The sequence below is a fragment of the Charadrius vociferus genome, unplaced genomic scaffold, assembly GCF_000708025.1.
Source record: "Charadrius vociferus isolate BGI_N301 unplaced genomic scaffold, ASM70802v2 scaffold444, whole genome shotgun sequence".
In the NCBI taxonomy this organism is placed as follows: Eukaryota; Metazoa; Chordata; class Aves; order Charadriiformes; family Charadriidae; genus Charadrius; species Charadrius vociferus.
This window is the reverse complement of record NW_009648242.1, coordinates 182363-207093: the sequence shown is the minus strand read 5'-3', so window position 1 is coordinate 207093 and position 24731 is coordinate 182363. Positions and strand designations below refer to the sequence as shown.

The following is a 24731-nucleotide window of genomic DNA, read 5'->3' as shown; positions in this document are numbered from 1 at the left end:
AAAATGGTAAAAGAAATCATTTTATACTGTTAGGGCTTTAGCTCAAAATGGTCAAAACCCAGAGAAAGTATTTCAGGTGTCAAGAATGCTGGCCTAGTTGTGGCCAACTTGTTAACCACACATGAATGCTTGCAAAGTGAAATAGTTGCTTCTCCCTCTCTATGTTTCAAGAAATCCTTTTCCGGGGCTTCTAAGGAAAGAATATCCCTTCCAAAGGAATAAGAAGATGCTTATGTACAGCTGAAAAAGATTAAATTCGGGGTTGCGTAATCTACAGAAAGAGCAGTTTAGAGTTATTAGCCATTTCTGTGTACAAAGAAATTAGCTTCCCTTTTTCCTGCTCAGCTGTCTCCTGTCTACTTCTGTGTATCCTGTGAGTGAGGTATCTAGATTTTGACCTGTTTATCTGCGAGCAGTCTTCTGCAGGAGGAGGAAAAAAACCCCCAAACAATAGTGAGCTGTGTTTGTCTGTGTGAGGGCAGTAATTTGTGCACTTCTGCCAGCTTGAGTGGTGTGGCTCACAGTATCTACTTGGTACAGAGAGCATTGCTGAAAAGGGAGCCAGTATTGTGTAGTCTAGTGATAAATCCCTTAACCTTTATGTCTAACTGCCTGGCAGATGTTCTCGTAAGAGAACTGGTAGTTGTGACCCAACATTTCCCTGTATGCAGAGGAATATAGCTGTTGCATGCTGGGGTGCATACTGGGGAACATGTCAGAGGAGCAGGGCAAATTGCAGAGCTTTCTGCAACAGTGTGCTTTCCTCAGTGTGCTGTGGTTCTTGCTACTTGACTGTTATGAAGAGCCCTCTAACAGGAATGGACACCTGCCTTAGCATGTCTTTTCTCAAATCGCTAGCCACCTATTTTGCTGTAGAGCTTTGAGGTTTCTTCTTTGAGTTTCTAGAAATTGGTGGTGGTGAAGACTGGGGGAATGACTGGGATTACCTTAGAAGCAGCCTGAATAACTATATTTTAGGGTGTTTCTTAGTCACTGGGTCACTCAGGATTATGTATCTCTGTGTCACGTCTGCAGGATATCTATCTCATAGTTCATTTCCGTCTTGCTCATGTCTCTGTCCTTTATTTCTTCCTAACCCTTGCTGTCCTGGATGGCTGGGACTCCAAAGGGCACAGAGGCTGAGGGCATCCATCATCTCGGTGGTCAGAGAATAGCAGGAGGTTTTGGTTCTCACTCTGCCAAGCCAACTTGACTAGCGTATACGGGTTGACTGAAAAAGAGTAAAGAGTGAAAAAGAGTTCTGTGGTGTGTGGGAGGGTCATTTGTTGTTGGTTGGGGTTTTGTGTTTGTTTTGTGAGGGTTTTTTTGTTTTTTAGGAGAAAGATACCAGACAGTTTGAAATTCACCATAGGTGAAACAAGCCTCAGATATGCTCAGTGGCAGCACACTCTGGTGGTACTGCTGGAGATTTTGATAGTTGCTGGAAGAAAAGTTGTGCTTGTGCTAGTTTTGTGTTGGCAGACTTATGGCAAGTGGGAAATATCTCTGACTGTCCTGCTTTTCCTTGGCACATATGCCATCTTATAAAGAGTATTCTTCAGGATTGAATTGATTATTTCTATGCAGATCTTTAATACCTGTCTGCTAAGGAAACAGTATTGAGACCGGGATGACTTGGATGTATAGCTCCCATTAAACTTTCCATACCAATTTGTTTGATGCACTTGTAGGAAAAAAAAAAAAATCTCATCATTTAGAAGCAGTGTATGTGGAAATAATTTCATATGATAGTTTCCACAAAACTAAGTGAAATTTGATTTATTTGTGAAATAAGCTGAAACAAAATTAAATATAATAGACTGGAATTAACACATTATGTGTTCAACCAAGTTCTCTGTTTTTGGTGTTGGAAATGTCTGATGGTTTTGTTTTGATTTATAGGTTGAAGACTTTGGGTGACAAATCAAGAGAAGCAAAAAAAAGCAGGCAGAGGTACTTTGGAACATCTTAATGCATAGCATTGATCTAGAATGTTCTTGTTAAAGAATTTGACAGTGGCTCATATATATCAGCCAGTTACAAAAACATTTGCATATAATTTTACAGAATATTTTTTTTGATAACAGAAAAGCTTAACCCTAATATTGAGGAAATACTTTGCTTAACAGAACCTTGATTGATAGGCCTAGGTATTTTCTGATGACATCAATCAATTTATAAATGACTATTGAAATTACGTGAATATTCAATGTTATTGTAGTACTTTATAAAAGATTGAGGTTGCAGTACACTGAAATGTAATTATTTACAATCTCTGAATCTTGTACTAAAATTGTAATTCAGGTTTTTTAGTGCAAGAACAGAAATATGTGCCTTTATATTGTGGAAAATATATGTATAATGGAGTACTTTACCTGTTTTCATCTCTGTTGCAAGATCTAAGAGTTGTGGTGGTTTTTTTATCATCTGTGTTTTAGTATATTGTTCACTCTTTCAATCTGGGTAAACTATAGAGAAAGACTACTTAACGTTTGTAAATGATGTCTGTGAATGTTGCTTCTTCAAATAAGCTTAGATGTCATTTAGTGTAAAGTATGTTCTTGCTAAAACACAGTGTGTAGACAGAAATTAGTCTTAAAAGAAGCCCTGAACAAAAAAATAAGGCATCTGAAATAAACTGTATTAAGTTCTGAAGCTTGGTGTTTTGGATGAAAAGGGTTTTTTAACAGAAGACTGGTTGTATTGATAGGACACAGAAACTAAACTAAGAATGAGTGAAGGTTTGAATAAAACTATTTTAGGCAACTGCCTTCTTTGTATCTTTCCAGTCTGTAGTATTTTGGTTTGTCTGATGTACTGTAAATATTCATCACTTTTTCAGAAAAGCACTGGACAAACCAATTGGGTCATCACAAACAGGGGAATGCCAGGGTGACTTCTGCTTTGCTGATAAAGTTCTGTGACAAATATAACAGGTTGATTGTAAGGATGGCTGAGAGTTTGTGTGTCAGGATCAGAGGAGAGGCCAGTAAGGGTGCTGCTGTGCTGTTCTACATTTTTTTAATGTAGAATGCATTAAGTGCAATATCTTTATCGACAGACATAAAGAACTTGTGTAGTAGTCTTATTTTCAGAAATTTTCTGTTCTAAGTTAAAAGAATGTTCATTCTGCGTGTTTGTTAACTGTACTAGGAAATTATCTCATAGAAGTTGTTTTTAATGGACATGGGGGGAAAAAAGAAGTAAGAATGGACTACCTTTAAATAACAAGGGGGAAAAAAACCCCAATCCTAGCTTTGTAATATTCTTGTAAGATACACTGTGTAATGTGTTTTGAATCACAAGTGACAAAATGTTTGTGAAAGTCAACAGTAGGGAATGTTTCTGTGCTCAGTATATCTGTCAAATGCAGATGTATGTGCACACATTTTATAACAGCCTTCTATTCATTAACAACATTTGTATAATTACCATTTGTTTTATAGAACTGTTCAGTGTTTGCCAGAGTTTTCTGCTGGACTGGAATTACTGAGCCGGTATGACCTTCCATTTCTTTGTTAGTGTCTGCTTCCTATAATTTCAGAAATAACTTCATTAGGTTAAGAAAATGAGAAGAAAATGAAGGTGTTACTAATAGCTTTTTTGAATGTTCTGCAGTGAGTAGAGTGGGGCTGGTTACCAAATTATAAATATGTTTAAAGCTTGCCCATTCCTTAAGTGCTGTCATATAAGTGAAACAGAAGTTCTGGAGGAAAAGCAACATTTGAAAGATGACTTTAGTTCTGGGCCTAATGCACAGCGATGAAGGAAACCAGTACTGAGGCCCAGCCTGTGGTTTTAATTTGACGTTTTATAACTTTTACATATCTCATATGGTTTCATTCTGTTATAATAGAGACAGTATGCCTTTCATTGCCATGAAAAAATGTGTACTTAATCACATTTTTTCAGAGTTACAGATGCTATTTGCATTATAAATTTCCTTTGTATTTTTATCTTTTAAAAAAACCCTATTTTCTTTTGGGGGGGAGTGGAGTTGTGATTATAATCTTCTTAATTTTTTTCATTTTCTTAGTGAACTTGGGTTCCAAGTAGTGGTTAAGGCTTTTATATGTAGTCTTATAAATATTGCTGGATCCATTTAGCTCTTGATGTAAGCTAGCAGTTTAAAAAACATTAATCACTTTTTCTTTGAAAGAAATTATTTCTTACTGTATATTTCTTTCTGATATTTACTGTTCTACCAAGACAACCACGCAGCATTTCAAACTGTTATTTCTGATAGTCCCTGTTAAATATAAGCACAGTGGCATCCGTGAAATCCTCTTCCTTTGTAAGGGGAACACAGTAAAAAGAGTAATTTGTCTTTCTTCTCTTCAGATATGAAGATGCTTGGGCTGCCCTTCACAAAGGAGCCAAAGATTGCGCAAAAGCTGGAGAGGTAAGAAAAAATAACAATGCCACACTTGAAATATTTTAAAATGTCTGAATAATTTTAAACCAAAATTTTTAGTACCAGTGTACTGGGTTGACCCTCACCACTAGGTAAGTGCCCACACAGCCTTGTTCACTCCCTCACCAGTGGGACATAGGAGAGAACAGGAAGAACAAAAATGAGAAAACTCATGGTTGAAGATAAAGACAGTTTAATAATTGAAAGACAGAGGAAAAAGCAAGTGGTGCGAAAGCAGTCACTCAGAACCTCCCGCAAGCAGACCAATGCCTAGCCAGTCTCAGAGCAATGGTTGCCTTGTAAGACCAAACCCTTAGTTTTTGTTGTTGACCATGGTGTTATGTGGTATGAAATATCTGTTTGGCCAATGGTCAACTGTTCTGGCTGTGTCCCCACCCAACTTCTTGCCCAGCCCTAGCCTACTCACTCCAGGAGGAGCAGGGATGAGTGGGGAAGAGAGAAAGCCTTGACGCCGTACAAGTACACTGTTCAGCAATATCCAAAACATTGGTCTGTTATCAGCACTGTTTTGGTCAGAAATCCAAGACAGCACCATGTGGGCTGCTATGAAGAAAGTTAATGCCACCCCAGCTGGATCCAGTAAAACCAGTATAGTGAAAAAGTAATGCTCCATATTGCCACTTGGGAAAAATGTCAAGTTGCGTTGTTTTTCATTGTGATTTTAAGATGGTGTTTGACAGGCAGCTGATGGAATGGATCAGCATGTCCAGTTCCTCGTTTCTCACATCTCTTCCAGATTTGGTGGTACTCAGCCTACAATTAATATTCCTAAAGCATTAAATATAGATATTGTAAAAATAGAAATTCTCTGTGATCATGTTTCTAACAAAGTATCATCTAACAAGAATTATCTGTATTTCATTCTCCTGTTTACTTTCTGATATTTCCATTACTATAGCAAACACTGAGTGTGAGAATTTCCTACTGCTTTTAAAGTACTTTTCAACGGATACAGTGACACCCAGAATTTCTCATCTTCTGTCCTTTTTCAGATGGTTGCAATCACTACTTGTACTTAAGCAAAAAATATTAATTATATCAGCTTACTGTTTTCTGTGGGATATGTTAAGTATAGAATGATATTAGAAGTATGACTGCGTCAGAGTGTGACAAGAAGGTGGTGGTAAAAATAACACATATCCAGAAGTTCAGGTGGTCAGTTTTTGCACTCTTCTGCCATTATTTGAAAGATTTGAAGTTAGCTGGGAATATTATTTTGAGACTGCTTAAGACATCATAACATTGACAATAAATGGCAGTGTAAACAATTAATGTAATGCAAACATTAAATAATATGATTTGATGTAAACAATTGCCAAAATGATGCTGCATGTTGCTGCTGTAGCTCTGTAAAAGCACTGGAGGGGGCTGGGAAAGTATAGAATATTTGTTGGGGCATGTAGGTGGGTTAGTATCAGGGTAAGGTTGTTGCTTGCCACTGTTTGCTGCCCTATCCTAGTGGACAGGAAACCGCAAGGTTTGACTTGTCTGGCTGAGGAAGTGTCTGTGCCTTCTCCTGATTTTGTTCAGTTTTCCTGCTCTGGAAGTAAAGTGGCAAGTTGTGTGGTTTATTTCTGGAATGAAGGGAAAGAAACGGTCCAGTAAATGCTACCAATGCATTGATTTGCTGTTTTGGATGTCCTCACCAGACTTTCAATTTCCAAAGCCTGTTTAAGGGGCAGACAGCATAAGCTGGGTGGCCGCAATGCAGAGCAGGACTGAGCTGTGGAGTTCTCTGTCCTGGCTGCATCCTCCCTGACTCTTCTGGTTTCCTTAGGAGTCTTCTCTGTATCTTTTTCAAATGGATAAAAAACTCACTGCTTAATGTATTTTGAAGAGGTACATTTAGGGTAAGAAAGACACTATTTTATGTTCTTCTTTCCCTTGTGTAGTAGAGTGGCCCACCTTGTCCACTCATTCCAGTGAAAACATTCAATTTTTAGAGATTAAGTTCTCTCTGCCAGCTTTGTGTGTTTTACTGCTCATGATGATTTCTTTTTTTAGGAGATCTCTTAAATGACTTGCTTACAGTTTTGTAATACTTGCAATAGTTTGCTTTAAAAATTGTAGTTCTGAAAACTATGTGAGGTTTCATATATATATATATATATGTATAAAACCAATGTAACCTTAATCTCACATATTATGACTGCTTGTGAATGTTAGAATGAAAAACTTCCAAGAAGACTTTGACATTTTCCATGAAACTCAGATGTTTACTTTTAGGAGAATCCAAAATGTGTCTTGCTTGTGGGTTTTTTTTGTTTCTTTTTTATAAAAGTAGATAATACAGGGTTCAATAAAATGAGAATTGTGGAAGCACACAAGATTGACTGTACTATATCAGACCTAAAGGTCAACTTGTCCAGTATCCTATTTCTGGTACTGGCCAGTAGCAGATAAAACTACTCGTGCTGTCTTATTTATAAATGTTGACTAGAGAAAGGAAAGTGAAAATTTCAAGCTTTAATTGCTGCCTACAGTCTTACCATGTTAAATTGTAGATGCAAGCTACCAGTCCCATCTACAAAATTGTCCTAAAAATACTGCTTTTAGATGATTGTAATTTTAGCTGAATTCAGTTATCTCTGGGCTGAAATGTTTTTCTGGTGTTTGCCCCCGTCTTATGGTGATTTATTTTTTTGGGGTGTGCTTTACTTTTTAACTGCTATAAATCCAATATCTCATTCTCAAAAATAGACTTGGCTTTATTTAAATAAGGATGTTGGTCTTCTGAAGTGTTTCATTACTCACTGTGCTTTGGAATAAGTTTTCAAACCTTGTCTGGTAAAACAGGATGGCTATTTGACGGGGCTAGGTAGGTGGAGGAACTTGGAAATGGGAGAAGTTGTCATTCTTCTAAAAGAATCTCTCTGAAGTGGGTATAACTGTACATCTTTGAGAACTTCCTTTGCTGGTTGCTCAGGCTTTTTCAGTTTCTGCAACTAAATTCTACAAAAACTGAGGAATTCAGAATGCAGATAGCAGCCATGGGTTGCAGTTGCATGCAAGAGGAAGAATGGGTAATGGAACTTAAGAGCAGGGAAACTGATTGAATCTTTTCAAGTATCATATATAAGGGAAACATCTGTTACTTAAGATCTGTTATCTTGCTGTTTTTCATAGAATCTGACCTCTATCGATAAAACATTTCAGCACTGTATCCTCTTCTTGTTATACTGTTGTATAAAAAAACTTAAGAAGACTCAAACAACACAGATTGACTAACGTAGAAGTGTGTTCTTAAAGACTTGCAACTACTGCAGTTAAGTTTATCAAGAGCAGAGCAGCAAGACTGCTATAAAGGCAACTTATTTTAAATGTCGTATGCAGAGTTTTCAGTTTTGTTGTTAAAATTAAGTCGGTATGACTAGCAACATTAAATTGTTACTGATCTAAATAAGCCTAACATTGCATCACTGCAATGTTGTTATTGTGTACTAGTGCAACGCTACTGTCAAAATTCCAGATGCATGTTATTTACAGTTAATAAAATCCATAAAATATTTCCTGCGTTGATTAGTATATGAGAAATAACTTTTTATCTTGTTTTGATCAATGCATTTTGATATAAATATTTCATACTACAGGGGCTTTCTTGAGTATATTTACTTGAGAAGTACACAAGTGGCAGTGCTATAGGCTTGCTACGCTGACCTTATGCTTGCATATGCATTAATTCTAAAAAAATAGTCAAGCTGCTCATAAATAGGTACATAAATTTGCAAGTAAAGAACCTGTTTGTTTCAGCTGGTGGATAGTGAAGTTGTGATGCTTTCTGCACATTGGGAGAAGAAAAGGAACAGTCTGGTGGAACTACAGGATCAGCTCCAACAAATACCTGTGTTTTTAGCAGATCTGGAATGCCTCACGGCAAGCCTAGGTAAGGTTTTATAGACATATTAAGAATTCAAGTCAGTACAGAAGATTAGACTGAAGTTCAGCTGTCGTGAACTTTGCACTTACAAAATGTAATTTTGCTTCCCAAACACATCTTTCTATTGTAAAACAGTAGTTCTTAAACAAGCTGGGTTTGTAAAAGAGCAAAATTACTAGTGGTTGCTCTCGCAGTAGTTAAAATGTATGTGTCATTATTTGGAAAAAAAAAAATTGTGACGACTATGTATCTTGCTGTGAACAGTTGAAAACTCTTATTCTTGAAGCCTTTTAAAATTTCTAAGTGGTGTGAACACTCAGGTATGTAGTTACTTCTCTTTGATTGAGTCTGCGTCATTTTATGTAATAGTTGTTTTAAATCATTGTTTGTTGGAGGGGGAGGGGAGGGAGAGAAGTTTGCCTGGTGTGGGATGCTTTCAAGTCAGAAACTTTTTGTTGAGAGTAATTGTTGGTTCCAAAACTGGCTTCCAGAGTTTAAGTAAGCTATTCTGAAGTGATACCCAGCTTTTTCATAAGTGCAACTAGCAATGCTACGTATTAAGGTTAGAAAATACCTCATGTTTGTTTGATGGCTTCCAAATTTTATAAGGTTACTAAATGTTAACCTGTTGATTTAATTTTAAAAATGAAAAGATGGATAGATGAATGCTTTAGTGGACTGCTGCTGGAAACCTCTTGTACAAAACAGTTGATCCACTGTTGAAAATGAAATTAGGAAAAAAATGTTCTGGCCTCTTAGTCTCTGAAAAGGTCTGGTGTTACTGAACCTTGAAATGGGCATGCAGCGTTTGACAAGTAGCAAGCCTTTCTGTCAACAGTAGGCCTCTTGCTGCCTCTATGAAAATCTATTCAAGTAGCATCAAATTAAAGTTTTGAAAAACTGCTGTCAGTGCACGGATTTTAGTAGCGAAGTTCCCCAGGGACTCTGCCTGCACTATTCTTACACCAGCTGGGAAGTATGCAGAAATTCTTCATGTAATTGCACCTCCTGTTTTTTGTGGGGTGGGCTGGATTTGTGTGCTGGCATCTGATGTGAAGAAAAGGAAGGTTCTTTTCTGTGTTCAAAGGCTGATTTCTCATTCTTCTATGGTCAGTGGATATGCACAAATCGGCTTTTGTTCCTAAGTAGGCTGGTAATAACTTTGCTATTTCTTTCTGAACCAAGGAACATACTTCATTTTTTATTGCAATTTTCTTATACCACCTTGTTTAGTAAGGCTTTATTATAAGGCTTTATCATGTGTGATAACCATTTAATGTTGGCTTTTTGAAAAGCTCAATTATTTTCTAAGGAAATGTCAATTCAAATAATGATTTATTTAAATACTGATTTTAATAACATCATGCACAAAGTGGTGCAGTCCACTGGTAGACCAAAGATAAACAATATAATAAAAACATAATGGAATTGTCTTTATAGTTCATAACTGCAAATGCTATAAATCCTGATGAATTTGGGTTACTTTCCCATTCCTAATGTTGCAGTTTTATGAACCAGAATTAATCTCACCCTGATTGTACCATTACTAGGAGAAGGCTCAGTGTCCTTAGAACATTTTTAATACTGCGCAAGCAGGATTTAAGGAAGTGTTATCCAGTCTGCTTGGGGAAGCTAATGAGTTTTGACTAAGGTTGTGAGATTTGAACCACATGTGTCAGATTTCAAGTAACTTACCTAGAGGTTTTTATCAGTTCCTCCTAACCACTGTGAGGGTTTTGGAATTGCTTTTTCTGATAAGTTTTGTAGAGTCTATTTGAGGAGAAAGATATAATTTATACCAGGTTCAACATCTACACTTCTGGAAGTGATTTACCAGAAATTTGCTGTGATATTCTGTTCACTCTTTTTAGTTGTTATGACTCTGACCTATCTGCTTGTTATAAATGTAAACTGTATTCAGTTTTCCAAGAGATGACTAATATTGTGACTGTGAGTTTTAAATATAAGTGAAACATTCTGAAAAAAAAAAAGGAATATAGAATTATAAATTGCTGTGTCCTGGGTTGTGCATCCAAGGTGTAATTTGGCTAATCTTTATCATTTCAGAAGAGTAATAATTCTGTGTTGTGACATGATATGCTTCTAATAAATCTATTAATGCTTTCATTTTGAAAGTAGACAGGGAACCCTGGCTGCTTTTGATAAAAGAAATTTTGGGTAATGGAAGTGAGCCTTTTTAGTGCCCTAGTTAAAACTGGTACAAGTCATGTACAGATTCTTCGGCTTTCACTGTGTATTACAAGACAGATTTTCATTAGCACTTTTATAAAGTCCTTTAACTTAGGTACTCACATTATCAGTCATCCCTCACTTCAAGTGTCTGTGTCTTCATTTGATAAATTTGTTGTATTACACAACTACTTGTAGCTGCTGTTGAAAACTTCAGTGAAAAAAATCCTGTCATGTTAAAGTGAAAAGGACAGTTATTTCACTTTCAAAGTCTAGAATTTGAATCATCACCTAATTTTTATTTGAGATTCTCTAGAAAACATCTGCTTGCCAATATCTGATACGCTTGTCTTAATTTGAAATATGCTTCATCTTTGAGCAGGGGCATGTTGCTCAAATATCTCTTTTAATTTCAGCAAATCAATGCACACAAACCTTGATCCAAATCCAATTTTGATCCAAATCCAATTCCCCCCCCCCTTTTTTTAACCATCAAAGCATTAACTTGATACTGGTTTCAGAAAACAGTGGTCATGAACATAGGTGACAGATCTAATGTAGGGTGAAAATACTTAGACGAGACTGGGAAGAAAATAATGCTGGGTATACAGTAACAGAGATAAAAGCCGTTGCTTCCTTATCTTTAAAAATATTTTTTTCCAAGTGTGTGTAAATCCATTAGGAAAACAGAAACTTTTCTTGCTGCTTAGAGGAGGTTTCCTTGTTTATATCTTGAGCAGAAGGACATGCTTTATTTTCAGATTGTGTGTCAAGTGTGAAAGTTGCCATTTTCTAGCTTTGCAAAATTCAATCCAGTTTGTTCAGAGAAGCACAAGTGTTTTGCATAAAAGAAAAAAAAAGGCCATATACCCTTTGTTTCAGAAGCAGGATTAAAGTGTTCTTAATGGCCTCTTTAGATATTAAGGAAATGTAGTAAAACTTACTAAATGTCACAGTGATTATAATATCTTTTTCATTAAATACAAGATTTTGATTTTGATAACATTTTAACTATTTCAAGACCTTAATACCCCATATTTTAGGTACATGTTTTGCAGAACAGAAAGTATGTTTTAACAAAGCATACTTATTTTTTAATATCTTGATAAAAATGCCAAAGATTTTTCCAGTTTGAATAATGCAATATACTTCCAGCAATGTTTTGTGTTCTGAGATTATAGAATTTAACTTTTGTTCATTTCATCAGTTTGTAGACAACCTCTAAAGCAGTAATTTTAGGAGGGAAAAGTGTAATAACAGCCCATAGACTTATCTCCTTCGGCAAGACATGAGAGTGTCTTTGGGGAAGATATGTTATTAGTTTACTACTATCTGTTTATTAATTGTGGTTTATGTCGGGATTTAGACACTAGTAGGTATTGGTCAAGTAAAAGGGAATTTAAAACCAGACAGTATATTAATCAAGATTTTTCACAGAGCTGGCATTTGAATTTGGACTTCTGAATTGTGTTTGTTTACTTAAATAACGGTTTCTTTTGTGTTAGCATCTAGCAGTTGATAGCTCTTAAAAAACAGCTAGATAAATGTTTTATAATGCAGAAATCTAGAACACACATTCCATTGGAAGACTCTAGGTTTTACTGGTTTCTTTGTTATTTTAAAACTATTTTTAAAGTTAAGAGAGCTATAAAAACTTTTACTGTAAATAAGTAATGATTTGCTGTTGGGAAAATGTTTAAAGAAAGTAATATTTTATTTATTACTAATACTGGTTGACTGGTTGTTTAAAAACTGCTGATACTTTTCTTGCTTTCATGAGTTTCATTTGAAATGAAACAGCATTTATCTTTTACTGAGAAAATCAGGGAAAGTACCAGGGGGATGTATGTAAACCCAGGGAATTTTAATAATATAGTGTGATGATAGCTATATTCAGCAGGGATTTTTTTCTTTTGTAGGGCAGAATGCTTCAGTGGAGAGAGTTGTTGTATAAGGTAGAGTTGTATATATATAAAAGGCATGTAGTTTGGTGTTGTAAACTTGGAAATGTCTGTGGCTGGAATACAGAAGGAAGACTATCCTAGTATACTTGCTATGTATTTTCAGCAAAGAAGCTACTTCAGCTTTGTGTGAATGGTATGATACTAGCTGGATTTTAGATCTTTTCTTTAAAAACAGATCAAAATTGAGAGGTAGTAGAACTGTAATTATGTAAAGATTTTTTTTACATGTTGCAGCTGAATTGAGCTGTTCCTGTATATATATGTCTTTCACTGCTTATTTTATTTAGAGCTTAGTAATCTGTGTCCCTGCCTGACCTAGAGGTAGAGAGAATTTTGTTGATGTAATTGTTTCCGTCCTTTCTGTTTTCTGCCTTTTTGGCTTTTAGTCAGAAAACGAATGAACTTTGTAAAAATTTCTTTCATACTCCTTGGTGGATTCTCTTACTTTGGTTGCTGGGAAAGTGCAGGAAGGCTGCATTTAAAGTGATAGTAGGAAAAATTGAAAACTGTAATATTTTCTGGTATACAGCTGTCAATTAGCTTTTCTAACAATTTTTGTATTACTGCAGAACTACAGGTTACATAGGTTTCAGTTAAAATAAATTTAATGCTGGAAATTTAAATTAGCTAAACCTTAGAAAGAAAGTGTTTTCAGGAACAAAATTGGGTTTTGTGATTCTTGAGTTCTAGATAAATACTTAAGTACTTGAGTAGCTGCAAAACAGCATATGCTGATGGAAGATAATTGAATTTAATGTCATCGGATCAGACATAAGCATACTTTTAAAAAAAATTGAAAATAAGAAATAAAACTTGTAATAGTGTTATACGTGTGATAGTGTAAGAAATACAGGCCAAACTAATATAATTGGAATGATGTCACCTGAAGAACAGCTATCTAATAAATATTATTTCTACCAAGTGTGGCATATTACTATACAGGAAAATTCTTAATCTAAAGGTACAATGGATTTTTTCCAGTCACTGTAAAAATATTAAAAGGAGGAGACGTTTTTCTCCTTCATAGCGATGCTGTTTCAAAGTGAGATGGTGATTGTTGCCTGACCCCTTGATTGTGGCACTTGTTGAAGAGCTGAAAAAGAAGTAGTAATCTTGCAGGTATTCATCAGAACATTAGCTGGCTTTCTGGGGCAGATTCATTCTAGGTGCCACTGTGAACTATAAACTGGAAATGAATTTATAGATTTCATTTTTTTGCTAAATACCTTTTTAAAAGCATGAGCTTATTTGTGAATATAGATAAGAGCTGTTCAAAGCATTATGGCTTAAGTTTCAAATTGATTAAATATGTTGCTTTGTTTGGAACTTGCTTTTTGCGCACACGTTTGCGTTTGGGTAGCAGAGATGTTAATTCACAACCGTAGCTGATGCTATTGCTATGGAGCTAGTTAGTCTTCAGCTTCTTTTGTGAAAAGCAGCTAAGTTTTCTTTCACTTCAGAGAAAAATTCTGAAACCTGTGTTGAAGTAAAGTGGGACTGTTGTCTTCTGGAGACGTCTTAAGTATTCATTCCTGTTCTTCAGAAGCACAGTGTTTTCTTAAATTCCCACTAGAGGCTGCTCAAATGCTAGGGCTAGGAATCAGTTGCACTCTAGAATTCGCTTTTATTCATCCTCTTTATTTTCCTGTTCTTTGTTGCTGCCTTTTAATATTATTTCAATAGCAAGTACAGCAAAGCAGGTGGTGGGGGTTTTAAGTGGAAAAAACAGTAGTTGTTGATAGGTACCTCAGTAGATTATCTTGAACCCTGCTGTGTTTGTGAATTTTGCAAATTAATAAGTGAGCAATCGTTCTGAAAAGCAAGTTAGCATAATACAGACATTTGGATTTTAATGCACTCAGAAAAGTCCATTTTTTTATGCAAAAAGGGACCACCAGTCGTAACTGTAGTCATGCTATTGCCCTTTGAATATGTCTGGATTTTGTGAGAGAAGGTTGAGTATGTGATAAACAATGCATGGTAAACATCACAGTCTGCAGAACTGAAAACTTTTTTTTTTTTCATCAAACTTGTTTCCACTTTAATTGTCAACTGCCTCCCCCCAAAGTGATCTGTATACAGATAAATAATTTGAGAAAACCTTTGCTGATTATATGATTCATATTTCCCTTTCTGACTGTTGTGGAGCAGTACCTTACTTGTTAGGGACTAAAAAAATCTTATTAAGTAATAGGAGCTGACCATATGAATATGCATGCTAGGAAATTTGTTTATGAGGTCTTAACTTTTACTTTTCTAGGGTGACCACTAGGATAGCAATTTCTAATTGAGTAATGGCTAAGAAAGTTGAAATTTTGTGTACTCCAAGATAGGCTCCTGGTAGAATGGCCAAACCAGAATTGAAGATTTGACTGATGCCTTCAGCGTGCTGTTTCCTTCTTTTGAGCATCCAAAACAAATTAAGTTTAAATCACTTTTTTCTACCTTAAACTTAATTGCTCTTGTCGTTCTTTATGAAGATTCTTTATGAAGATTGTGTCCGTCTGTTATAGGCAAAGGTGAAACACAGCTATTTGCCAAAACTCAGAGTTGCTTTAGGTTTTCCGCTATTTTATTCCATCATCTGTGTAGTTTTTTGCATTAACAGTCACATTCGTACACTGCAACAGATGAGTGTGTCTCTCAACTGCAAACTCCCTTTTGTTCTTTGGTTTCTATTTTCTCTGTAAAAGTGTGATTTATCCTTCCTCCTGCAATTTACCTTCCCTCTGGTATAGGAGAAGTCCTGGCAAAAGGGTGAATAATAGTTCTGTATTCACACAGCTCCATCCCAGAGTGACTCTGGTTAGAGTTTGGGAAAATAGCTTTTCCACTTTGGCATCCTGAGGAGGGACATGGAGTTCAGCATTAATCACCCGCAGGGAGAGTGATCCTTTGATACAAGATCCATGTGAGATAATTCAAGTCAGAAGGGACCTCAGGAGTTCTCTAGTCCAAATTTCTACTCAAAACAGGGTGAGCTATGAGATAAGATCAGTTTTCTCAGGGCATTTCATAGGCATGATCTCTTTTAAGTTGAGATTCTGAGCAATTATGGCTAAAGAGGAGATTAAGAGGTTTTGCGTGATTTTAAGTGCATGGCTATCTAGAGGTTTTCCTATCAGTAGACATTGTGTCTTCAGAGTAAACTTTCAAAGTCTATATTTTGTATTATCATGAGGTTATCTAAAAGTTAAAATTATCCCAGTATGCTTTACTTTTGCTTCATTTGAGTAATTTAAGATTAGTACTGGTTTTGGTGAGCACAGCTCTATTCCTCGGATTGGTACCAGGCAGGAGGGGCTAAACTGATAGTATGCCCAAGAAGCAAAATTAAATTATGAGTTCTGGATGCTTCTTTTCCTGAAGTATGGACCACAAGCCTGAGAGACCAAGGTGCTGGGGCAAATATAGTGGTTCAGCATCTTACTACAAAGGGAACCTCAGAAAGATCTCCCGTAATGTGGCTTTGCTGTCACTCTTTACAATGTGATATGAACTGAGATTTGTTTATCTTTCTGAGCCATTTATATATGTGTAATTATTACTATATTAATTATGTACCTCTATAAATTCCTGTTTCTGTTCAGGTGAGCTATCCATCTATTGAAACAATTTTATATTCATATAAGTATTTCTTATAGCCCAGCTAGAGGCAAACTTTGAGGAAATGGAGAATCATCTATTGTGTCTTGAGGACCTGTGTGAACAGTGTGAGTTGGAAAGATACAAATGTATGCAGACATTACAGCTGGAAAACTACAAGAAAACAAAAAGGTAAATAAAACAATTGCTATAAATATAAGCATAAAGTATAAGCCTTTTGCGATTATTTTTTCCCTGTATATAATATAATCCCTTGTATTTTCATCTTTTAAAGAAACCATGATCTTTGACAGGAAGTTGCAAATTTGTTAATGGATTCATTGAATGTCAGTCTAACTTGGTGATGAACAAAGAGTGTGTGTCTTTGGAAAATTATCACTACATTGTTGTTAAGAAATAAGTCATGCTTATTATTGGCTACAAACAGGTGGAGTAAGGGCTAGTGTTAATAAGCACCGATAAATTGTTGTTTCTTTCCATCCCTTGCCCTGGTGTTTGGATTTCTTTTTTTTTTTTTCCCCCCCATGTACTTGTAAAATTAGGAACTGTATTTTCCTCTATCTTTCAGTTCTATCCTATACTATGAGTACCTTTCACTCTGTGTGAAAGATATTTTTCTCCCACTGTTCTCCTACTTGCAAAACCAGGGCATTGCTACTTGGAATCAAAGTCCAACTTGTAGCAGTATGTGTGAAAAGTCAGGACCAACTCTTGAGGTTCGTGTTTACTTAAAAGATAAAGTAGCAAGAGATAAATATTAATAGCTTAAATAACTTAAACTGTTGACTTTCCTTGTTTTGTTACTGACAGTGCCAAAAAATAACCTTACTGAAGGAGATAAGAAAAGCAGTATTAAGTCCATTATATAAATGAGGAGTTCAATTGAAGCAATTTGTCAAAGACAGCCTATGTTAGGGAACAATGGGTAGGTGCCAATGCTGACAGACCTGGAGCCAGCACTGACATGGGGATAACCAGGTGTCCTCGTGCTAGCCAGGGGAAGCACCCTCACACCTTCCTCTCTTCTCTTGATTGCACCAGCAAGTTTGACTCATGTGGTATGGTCAGAATGACTGGTTTGGTTTACAGTCTTAATTAGTATGTGGTGATCAAAGGCAGGACTGTGCCAGATAGCACTGGTCACATTTTGTGTAGCTTATCTGTTTTCCTCTTTCTTGACCCTCCTTTTGCCATCCTTGTAGCTCTTTTACTTTTTTTCTTTTTTTTTTTTAATCCCAGTCTCCTCTCAAATAGACAATCCACCCCTAATGACTTTTTCCCTATTAGTCCTAGATTTGCTACTAAAATGGTATTTCTGATACTGTTATCTTGGGAATCTTGGCCTTCTGTGGTGTTACAGATGCTTAATGAAGTACAGCTGGTGTTGCAAGTTCCGCCTCCCAGCAGGTCCCCTGGTACCTTAAAAGTCCCCCTTCAATTTTCTGTGAAGTTTGGCTGTTTCTGACTGAACTCCTCTTTAACCATCTATGAAATCTAGCCATCCCTCATGGTGCTATCTGTAGCTTTTGTCAGCTTCTTACTATGTTATCTGTCGTGTGCAGCAATTTCTCATGTCATGTCCTTTAGTTTTTCACATCCTGTTCAGATAGCTTAACCTCAGGCCAGGACCTTGGCCGAGGTCTTGTCATTTCCTGCAGCATGGATTCTCTCTTTCCTAAGCCAGGGCAACACCATGTTCTCTCTCTCTCCAGGAAGAGTCAACAGTAGTTGGTATGGCTGATTATTCACTCATTTGGACCTATTTAAGTAATTAAAAATTTAATAGTAATAACTTCAAAAATCTAAATATGTGCTATTCAACCAAATAGCACACAAATTTAAAATGTGCATAGAGCAACAAATTTGTACCCCCTAAAATATAGTAATCTTTCTGAAGTCGTCTGAGTTTTGTTTGTTGTCTCTGCCATCCTCACTCCCTCTTCCCCTCCCCTAGCTTCTGCTTTCAACATCAAAATAAAGTGTTAAACTGTTGCCTGCTCTGCTTAGCAGCATCTAATCTAATTCTATAAATGGAATACTAAGCAAACTACTTAACATAATTATAAGCTGATTACATTTGGTCAGATGTAGACAAAACAGGAAAAATGCAGGTAATTTCTGGTTGATCATTACCACTGTATTTATTTAGGTAAGAAATTAACTGCTAGCTCATTACTAGAAGGACACTTGCCAATGTAGATACTTGAAGAATGAACAGCCAGTTAATGTGAGTGTGATTTGCTGTGTATGTTTGGGACTCATTCTGTCTTCCTCTCTTTAGTGTTTGGGGTTTTTACTGTGATACCAGCTACTGAAAGAATCAAGTGGGGGTTCAGGAATCTATGCTCTCTTTTAAACAAAAATTATTTCCAGGGAGTGAGTGGTTTTGTGAAGAAAAAACCCCAAACGTTTCCTGTGTTTTGACAATACAGGGATGAAAACTGAGATGAACACAAACTCTACAAACTGGTTATTTTAAGCATGTAACAAAAAGTAAATTTATTGTAAAGTAACTGTAGAGCTTAGGCTAGAAGCTCATGTATTTCAAGTCTTTTGAAAAATCTTCCTATGTGAAAGATTTAGAAGAAAGTGCTTTAGGTCAACATTAAACCTTTGAAATGCAGCTTATGGTAACTATGGGAACTGATTTTCAGAAATAGGTCTCCCTATTAAATAGAGTAACTTTATTCCAGTTCAAACGGATCATTTTTTTCCCTTTTGTCATTGTGTTGAGTGCTAGTTTCAAAGTAAATTCATCAGTCCAAGGTATTTTCCACAATATATTTTTAAAGCCGGGAGTTTGGGGGGATTCGTTGTTTTTCTGTTTGCTTATCTCTGGATTTTTAAGATTGTCTTTTTTTTGTTCTTAAATCCATTGATCAGGGCACCAGTATTGTTGTATGAAGTCTAGAAACCCTTGTTTTCTCTAGTTAGTCTTGCTGCAATTGTTTGCATGTATGTTAGCATATTGTTTCCTGTCCTGTTCTCAATCAAGCACAATTCTTCCCTTCCCTTCATCCTCCGACTGAGGATGTACTGTTTCTGATTGCAGAAAACTCCTTGTATCCCTCCAGTCTCCTGTGTCAGTTCTTGCATTTCCAAGGCAGCGTGCACCGTGTCCTTTAGGAAGCACGGTCAGAAGGTCACTTTGGTCCCAATTTTTATGTGTACTGAATTGCAGGCTTATGGCATAAGATAAAATGTTTCACAGATGAATGTTTAGTAATATTGCAAACCTTAGTGGGAATAATTTTTTTTTTCCTTTGGTGAGATTTGAAGAAATGCTTTACCTGAAGAGAAAATATGTTCTTAAAGTGCATATTTATTCCTAATTTTTATATTTTAAAGCTTTATTTATTGTCAAATAATATGTAACCCTATGGTTTGTTAATTAGTGCAGTGGATGAGGAGTTGGGCAGACTGTCATAATTCTTGTTAAAGGCATTGCTGTGCCATGATGGTGGTTTTATGCTTCTGGAGGAGAATGTTTGATTCACTTTCTCATTCAGAAACTTATAAAATTTAGTTACCCCTGTTAAGTTTATTTCTTCTGTATGGTCTTTGGTTGGTTTTATTCTTCTTTCTAATTGCTTTGGGAACATAAGGGACAGTAAGGATTGTTGCAGTTAGATACAGTGGCTTATGTTAGGCCTGAGCAACATAAACATTCAAAAAGTAAATACCAAAAACTACTGTAGACAGTTCAGAGTAGTCTCCTTTCTGAAAAAGTTCCTTCTACCTTGGGCCAATTAATAGTTATTTACTCACTAACATACTAAAATATTTTGTATTTTTTTTTTTTTGCTATGTTTTCTTTCAAATATTATCTTTATCTCCTGCAGTATCACTGTAAAAAAACTGCCTTTTTTTGGTGATGTTTTTTAACCTAAATTAATTAATTTTTTTACCAAGGTCAAAAGAGACACGATGGAATGGGTAATATAGTGCCATACAAAATCATGTTGCCTAAAAGACGACTTCTATGTAGATCTTATTTAGATCCCATAGCATTCCCCAAGTGTAAGCTAAAACAGTACACTGTACAGTACATTGTCTTCAGTGAGGACTCCCTCCCATCTGGTAGTGACAAATTTAAATTGTACCTCCATAACTCTTATAAGCTTTACATCTAATTTATCCAATTAACTTTTTATGTAAAAAATACACTTGTTTAAAACATTTGCAATAATGGTGTTTTTTTTTTTTTCTTTCCCACATTAAATGTACTCTGAATTATTTCTAAGTCTCTAGCTACATGTTTAATAGCTCTCATCAAAGATTTCATCAAAGTAAGGTTTCATGCCATATTCTTCTTGATCAGTCTTCTGGTACTATAGATTTTCAGCTGCTATACCTCCGTGTACGTTACATAAATAATAATTTTGCAAGGGTGGATGCAGAACTTCTATTGTCTTCAGGACAGCTTTTATGGTAGACATGCAGTGGACAACTGGCTTTGAATTTTCTTTAGACGTTAATTGTATGACTGTAAGTTTCTGTGCTCAAGCCAGAGTTCACATTGCAGAGATCTTTTCCGTCCTGCTGTTCGTGAATTTGCATACAGCACAATCAGTAGCAAGTGTTTTTATGGTGATAACTGGCTGGAATTAATTTATGGCCATCAGTTATTGCACTTCTTTGGACAGACACATGGAATGAGAATTCCAACTGATCCTGAAAAACTGGGCCTGCAGAAGTTTTGGAAAAGTTCTCCTGATAATTGTGCTTCTTTTTTTGTAATTTTAGGGCTCTGAACTTACTTTTGTTTGCAAGAATACTTGCAGTACATTATTTTGCATGCATCAAATCCAAAGGAGCATGCTGCTTCATTATTAGTGAATTTTATTTCCGTCAGTGCTCCAAGTGTTTGAAAACATTGGGCAAGACTGAATACATAGCAGATAAAAGGATTGTAGGGGGTTTGGCAGTTTTTTATATTATTTGCAAAGTGTGAATGTGCAGTATAATTTCTGTCACTTTTAAGTTGATTTAATTTTGCCCTTCTTTTGTGCTGGCTTGTGCTTGATGCCAAGAGGTAATGACTTTGTTATAAGGAGATTCGTTATGTGTCTTCTCCTTATAGTTTTGTTTTCTATTGAATAGGCATATAACAGATTTTTTTCTTATTTGGCTTTTGTGACCTGTGATTAAAGACTGAATGTTTGTGTTGGATCCTCTGCGTCTAACAGCACCTTTTACTAATATTTTCTAGAAAATGTTAAGCATTATGTCAATCCTGCATAACTTTTCTCTACCTTTATGTAGTGTCGGTTACTGGGCATAATCTGTGAATCCTGTCAGTCTGTAGTGCCAGCCATTCTTTGTCCAGACTTATTATACCAATAATAGAAACAGATGGTTTGGCACTGCCTTAATCATCATTTTGTACTCTCCCTAACCTCAAAACTGCATTATTTATCAAATTCATTCATTCGTTGTGGATAGTGGCAGGAGAACAGGGCTTAGGTGTTTGTCATTACCATGCTAAAATCCATTTTCTGCTTTCAAGCAAGACACTGTGCCTCCTGATAAATTCTGTCTGTCTTAATGATAAACATTTTTCCTGAGATCTTTAGTAATTCCTTTTCATTTACATCCAAACCCAATTTGTTTAAAATTTGTTGAAAAAATGTGTTAAATGTGTTTATTGACAACACCTCTGTGAAGGAGATTTTACATTTCTGTGTCAAACAGATGTGTTAAGGATGCCTGAAGTGGTACAAATTGTAACTTCTATCTGCCACAATTGATTCATGCTCTGTGGAACCACATTCAGCATTTCGGTAAAGAGTGCATATGGGGTTACAGGCTTGTTTTGCTTTGTTTTTGTGGACTTGTGACATATTGTATGTCACTTAGTGAATAAAGTTTGGCCAGTTTTTGAATAATGTAATTGTTTTTCTTTTAATACTTATGGGGGAAATTGATGGCCAAATTAAAAGAAAGTCTGGATTTTGTTGTGTGCCTGTTTAGCAAAAACAGGTTTGCAAGAACCCTTTTTATTTCTGGGAAAGACTAAAGATGGTGGAGTTGGTGGAGGTGGCCTTTGATGTTGGAGTTGCTTGTACCTTCTCTTAAACTTCAGCTTCTCTTAAATTTTGTTGTAGCTTCTTAAATTTCTTTGTAGCTTGCAGTTGTTTGTAACTTCTTTTAAATTTCTGGTCTCAAATTTCAGTTTTAAACTTTGATTCCTAAAGGTTTGGTTGTATGATAAAAATAAATAAACTGTGCTGATACATGTATCTTTTAGTGATCCAATGACATTGCATACAAAGATAAAAGTTTAAAAAAAAATGAAATTTAAAAACAGTCCCCTTTTTTTGATAGTGACAGGATGAAGGCAAAAACATAAAAACTGGGTCCAGTGCAAAATCTTACATCTGAAGGCATAAGCTTTTAGAGGATTTATTCTGCATTTCAGATTCCAGTTTGGAATGGTTCCAATGCTAAATGGCCTGTATCAGTCTCTTAGCAGAGGACAACACACTTGATTGCTTTTAATGATTTCACTTCTACCGTTTTCTTCTGTTTTTAATGCCATCTCCCTCATTTTTATTGTTCTTTTGAATCACAGAATCATTATGGCTGGAAAAGACCTTTAAGATCAAGTCCAGCTGTTATCTAACTCTACCAGGCCTACTTCTAAACCATGTCCCTGACCGCCATATCTAGATGGCTTTTAAATACGTCCAAGGACAGCGATTCAACCACTTCCCTGGGCAGCCTGTTCCAGTCTTTGACAACCCTTTCAGTGTAGACATTTTTCCTAATGTCTAACCTAAATCTCCCCCAGTGCAACTTGATGCCATTTCCTCTTGTCCTATCGGTTTTAACTTGGGAGAAGAGACCAACGCCCACCTCTCTACAACCTCCTTTCAAGGAGTTGTAGAGAGCAATAAGGTCTCCTCTTCAGCGGCCTTTTCTTCAGACTAAACAATCCCAAGTCCCTCAGCTGCTCCTCATAAGACTTATTCTCAAGACCTTCCCACCAGCTTCATTGCCCTTCTCTGGACATGCTATAGCACCTCTATGTCCTTATGATTTGCTGAGACGAACAGCTCTGGTGCAGGCACGTCCGCAGCAGAGCCGGCTGATGTCAGCAAAAAAGGGGCTTTTTTTGAGCCAGGGAAGTGCCAAGGCGGCACAGGGACCTGCAGGGCGCCGGCAGCTCGAGCTCAAGTGCTGCGAACAGAGTGGGCAGTCAGGGCGTGTGCAGCAGTTTTCATGGAAGGGCGTGCAGAAAGGGTGCTGAGGATGCTGCCAGTTCCAGAGGTGGGTTCACCTGGTAAGAGAAACTCAGGCTTGGTCTCCACCTGCCAGAAAGCCATGTCCTCAGCACTTGCCAGAGTAGATGCAGCAACACAGACCGTGCTCCCTCGGAAACACACGGGCATCCAGGCCTCAGGCTGCAGGGAGTGCTGCAGCCTTATGCTACTAGCAAGTGGTAGTGGTAGTAACGGCTATGTGAGGTGTGTGCAAGTGGATGATCTGCTGTGCCTGGTGGCAGAGCTCAGGGATGAAGTTGAACAACTAAGCAGTATCAGGGAGAGTGAGAAAGAAATAGACTGGTGGACCCAGGCATTGAGCTCCTTGAAAGAGAGACTGGGCCACGGAAAAATGGTGGAGGGAGGCAAGTCTGTGGCAGGGTCAGCAAGCGAACCCCCTCCTTGCCTGCCTCCCCTCCCCATGTACCACTGTACAACAGGTATGAGGCCCTGGGCATGGTAGAACAGCCTAAGAACAATGAGGGTGACAGTCCTAATACATCACAGGACCTGCCAGGACTGGAAAGGCCTACTCACCGTATCAAGACTACCTCTACAAGGAAGAAAAGGAGGGTTATAGCTGTTGGCAACTCAGCTCTAAGGGGGGCAGAGTGTCTGATACGTAGGGCAGACCCCACTCTTAGGGAAGTCTGCTGCCTCCCTGGGGCACAGGTCAGGGACATCACGAAGAGACTCCCGAGCCTGGTGCGGCCCTCAGACTACTACCCGCTGCTTCTGTTCTATGTGGGGGGCAACAAATGTGCAAATTGAAGTGCAAAAATTATTAAAAGAGAGATCAGGGCCTTGGGACCGTTACTACGGGGATCTGGAGCACAGGTTATTTTTTTATCCCTACTTCCCATTGCAGGCAAGGACATTGGAAGAAACAGACAAGCTCAGTCTGTTAATATGTGGCTTCATGGCTGGTGTTACCACCACAATTTTTGGTTTTTCAACAATGGAATGGCCTGTGTGGCACCAGGCCTACTGGCAGCAGACGGGGGGTGGTTCACTCAAAGGGGGAGGAGGGTTTTTGCCCAAAAATTAGCAGGGCTCATTAACAGGACTTTAAACTAGACTTGATGGGGGTAGGGGGTATTATTAGGTTTGCCTGTGACCAGCCAAGGGATGTTGTACCAAGGAAAGAGGAACGGGGTGCTGGTGAGGCCCTGCACCCATTTGCTTCGAAATCTGCTGGCTGTGCTGCAGCATGATCAGAGTCTTATGTAGACGAGTCAGGAGCTCCTGGACCAACAGGAGCCAATGGGGAGGCACCGTTAATACACGGCAAAGGAATGCCGCCGGGAGAGCAGCACAAAGTAATTACAGCTGCTCCAACCAAGTCAGCCCCAACGAAGGCACGGCTGAAGTGCCTCTATGCAAATGCACAGAGC

General features: G+C 37.2%; 1 protein-coding gene across 2 annotated transcripts in view; it reads left to right on the top strand.

Annotated features, from left to right (window-relative positions):
• The first annotated feature begins 1908 nt into the window (after window positions 1–1908).
• The window catches only part of DTNBP1 (dystrobrevin binding protein 1), a 74017-nt gene continuing 51194 nt past the window's right edge, over window positions 1909–24731 (top strand). Inside the window, exons 1-5 of one of the 2 annotated variants that reach the window (XM_009884163.1) lie at window positions 1909–1953; window positions 3447–3497; window positions 4342–4402; window positions 8186–8318; window positions 16111–16243. In XM_009884163.1, the coding sequence (XP_009882465.1) occupies window positions 8207–8318; window positions 16111–16243 (245 nt within the window). In that variant the 5' untranslated portion in view covers window positions 1909–1953; window positions 3447–3497; window positions 4342–4402; window positions 8186–8206. The remainder of the gene's footprint in view (window positions 1954–3446; window positions 3498–4341; window positions 4403–8185; window positions 8319–16110; window positions 16244–24731) is intronic. The other variant, XM_009884164.1, reaches the window with a different exon arrangement.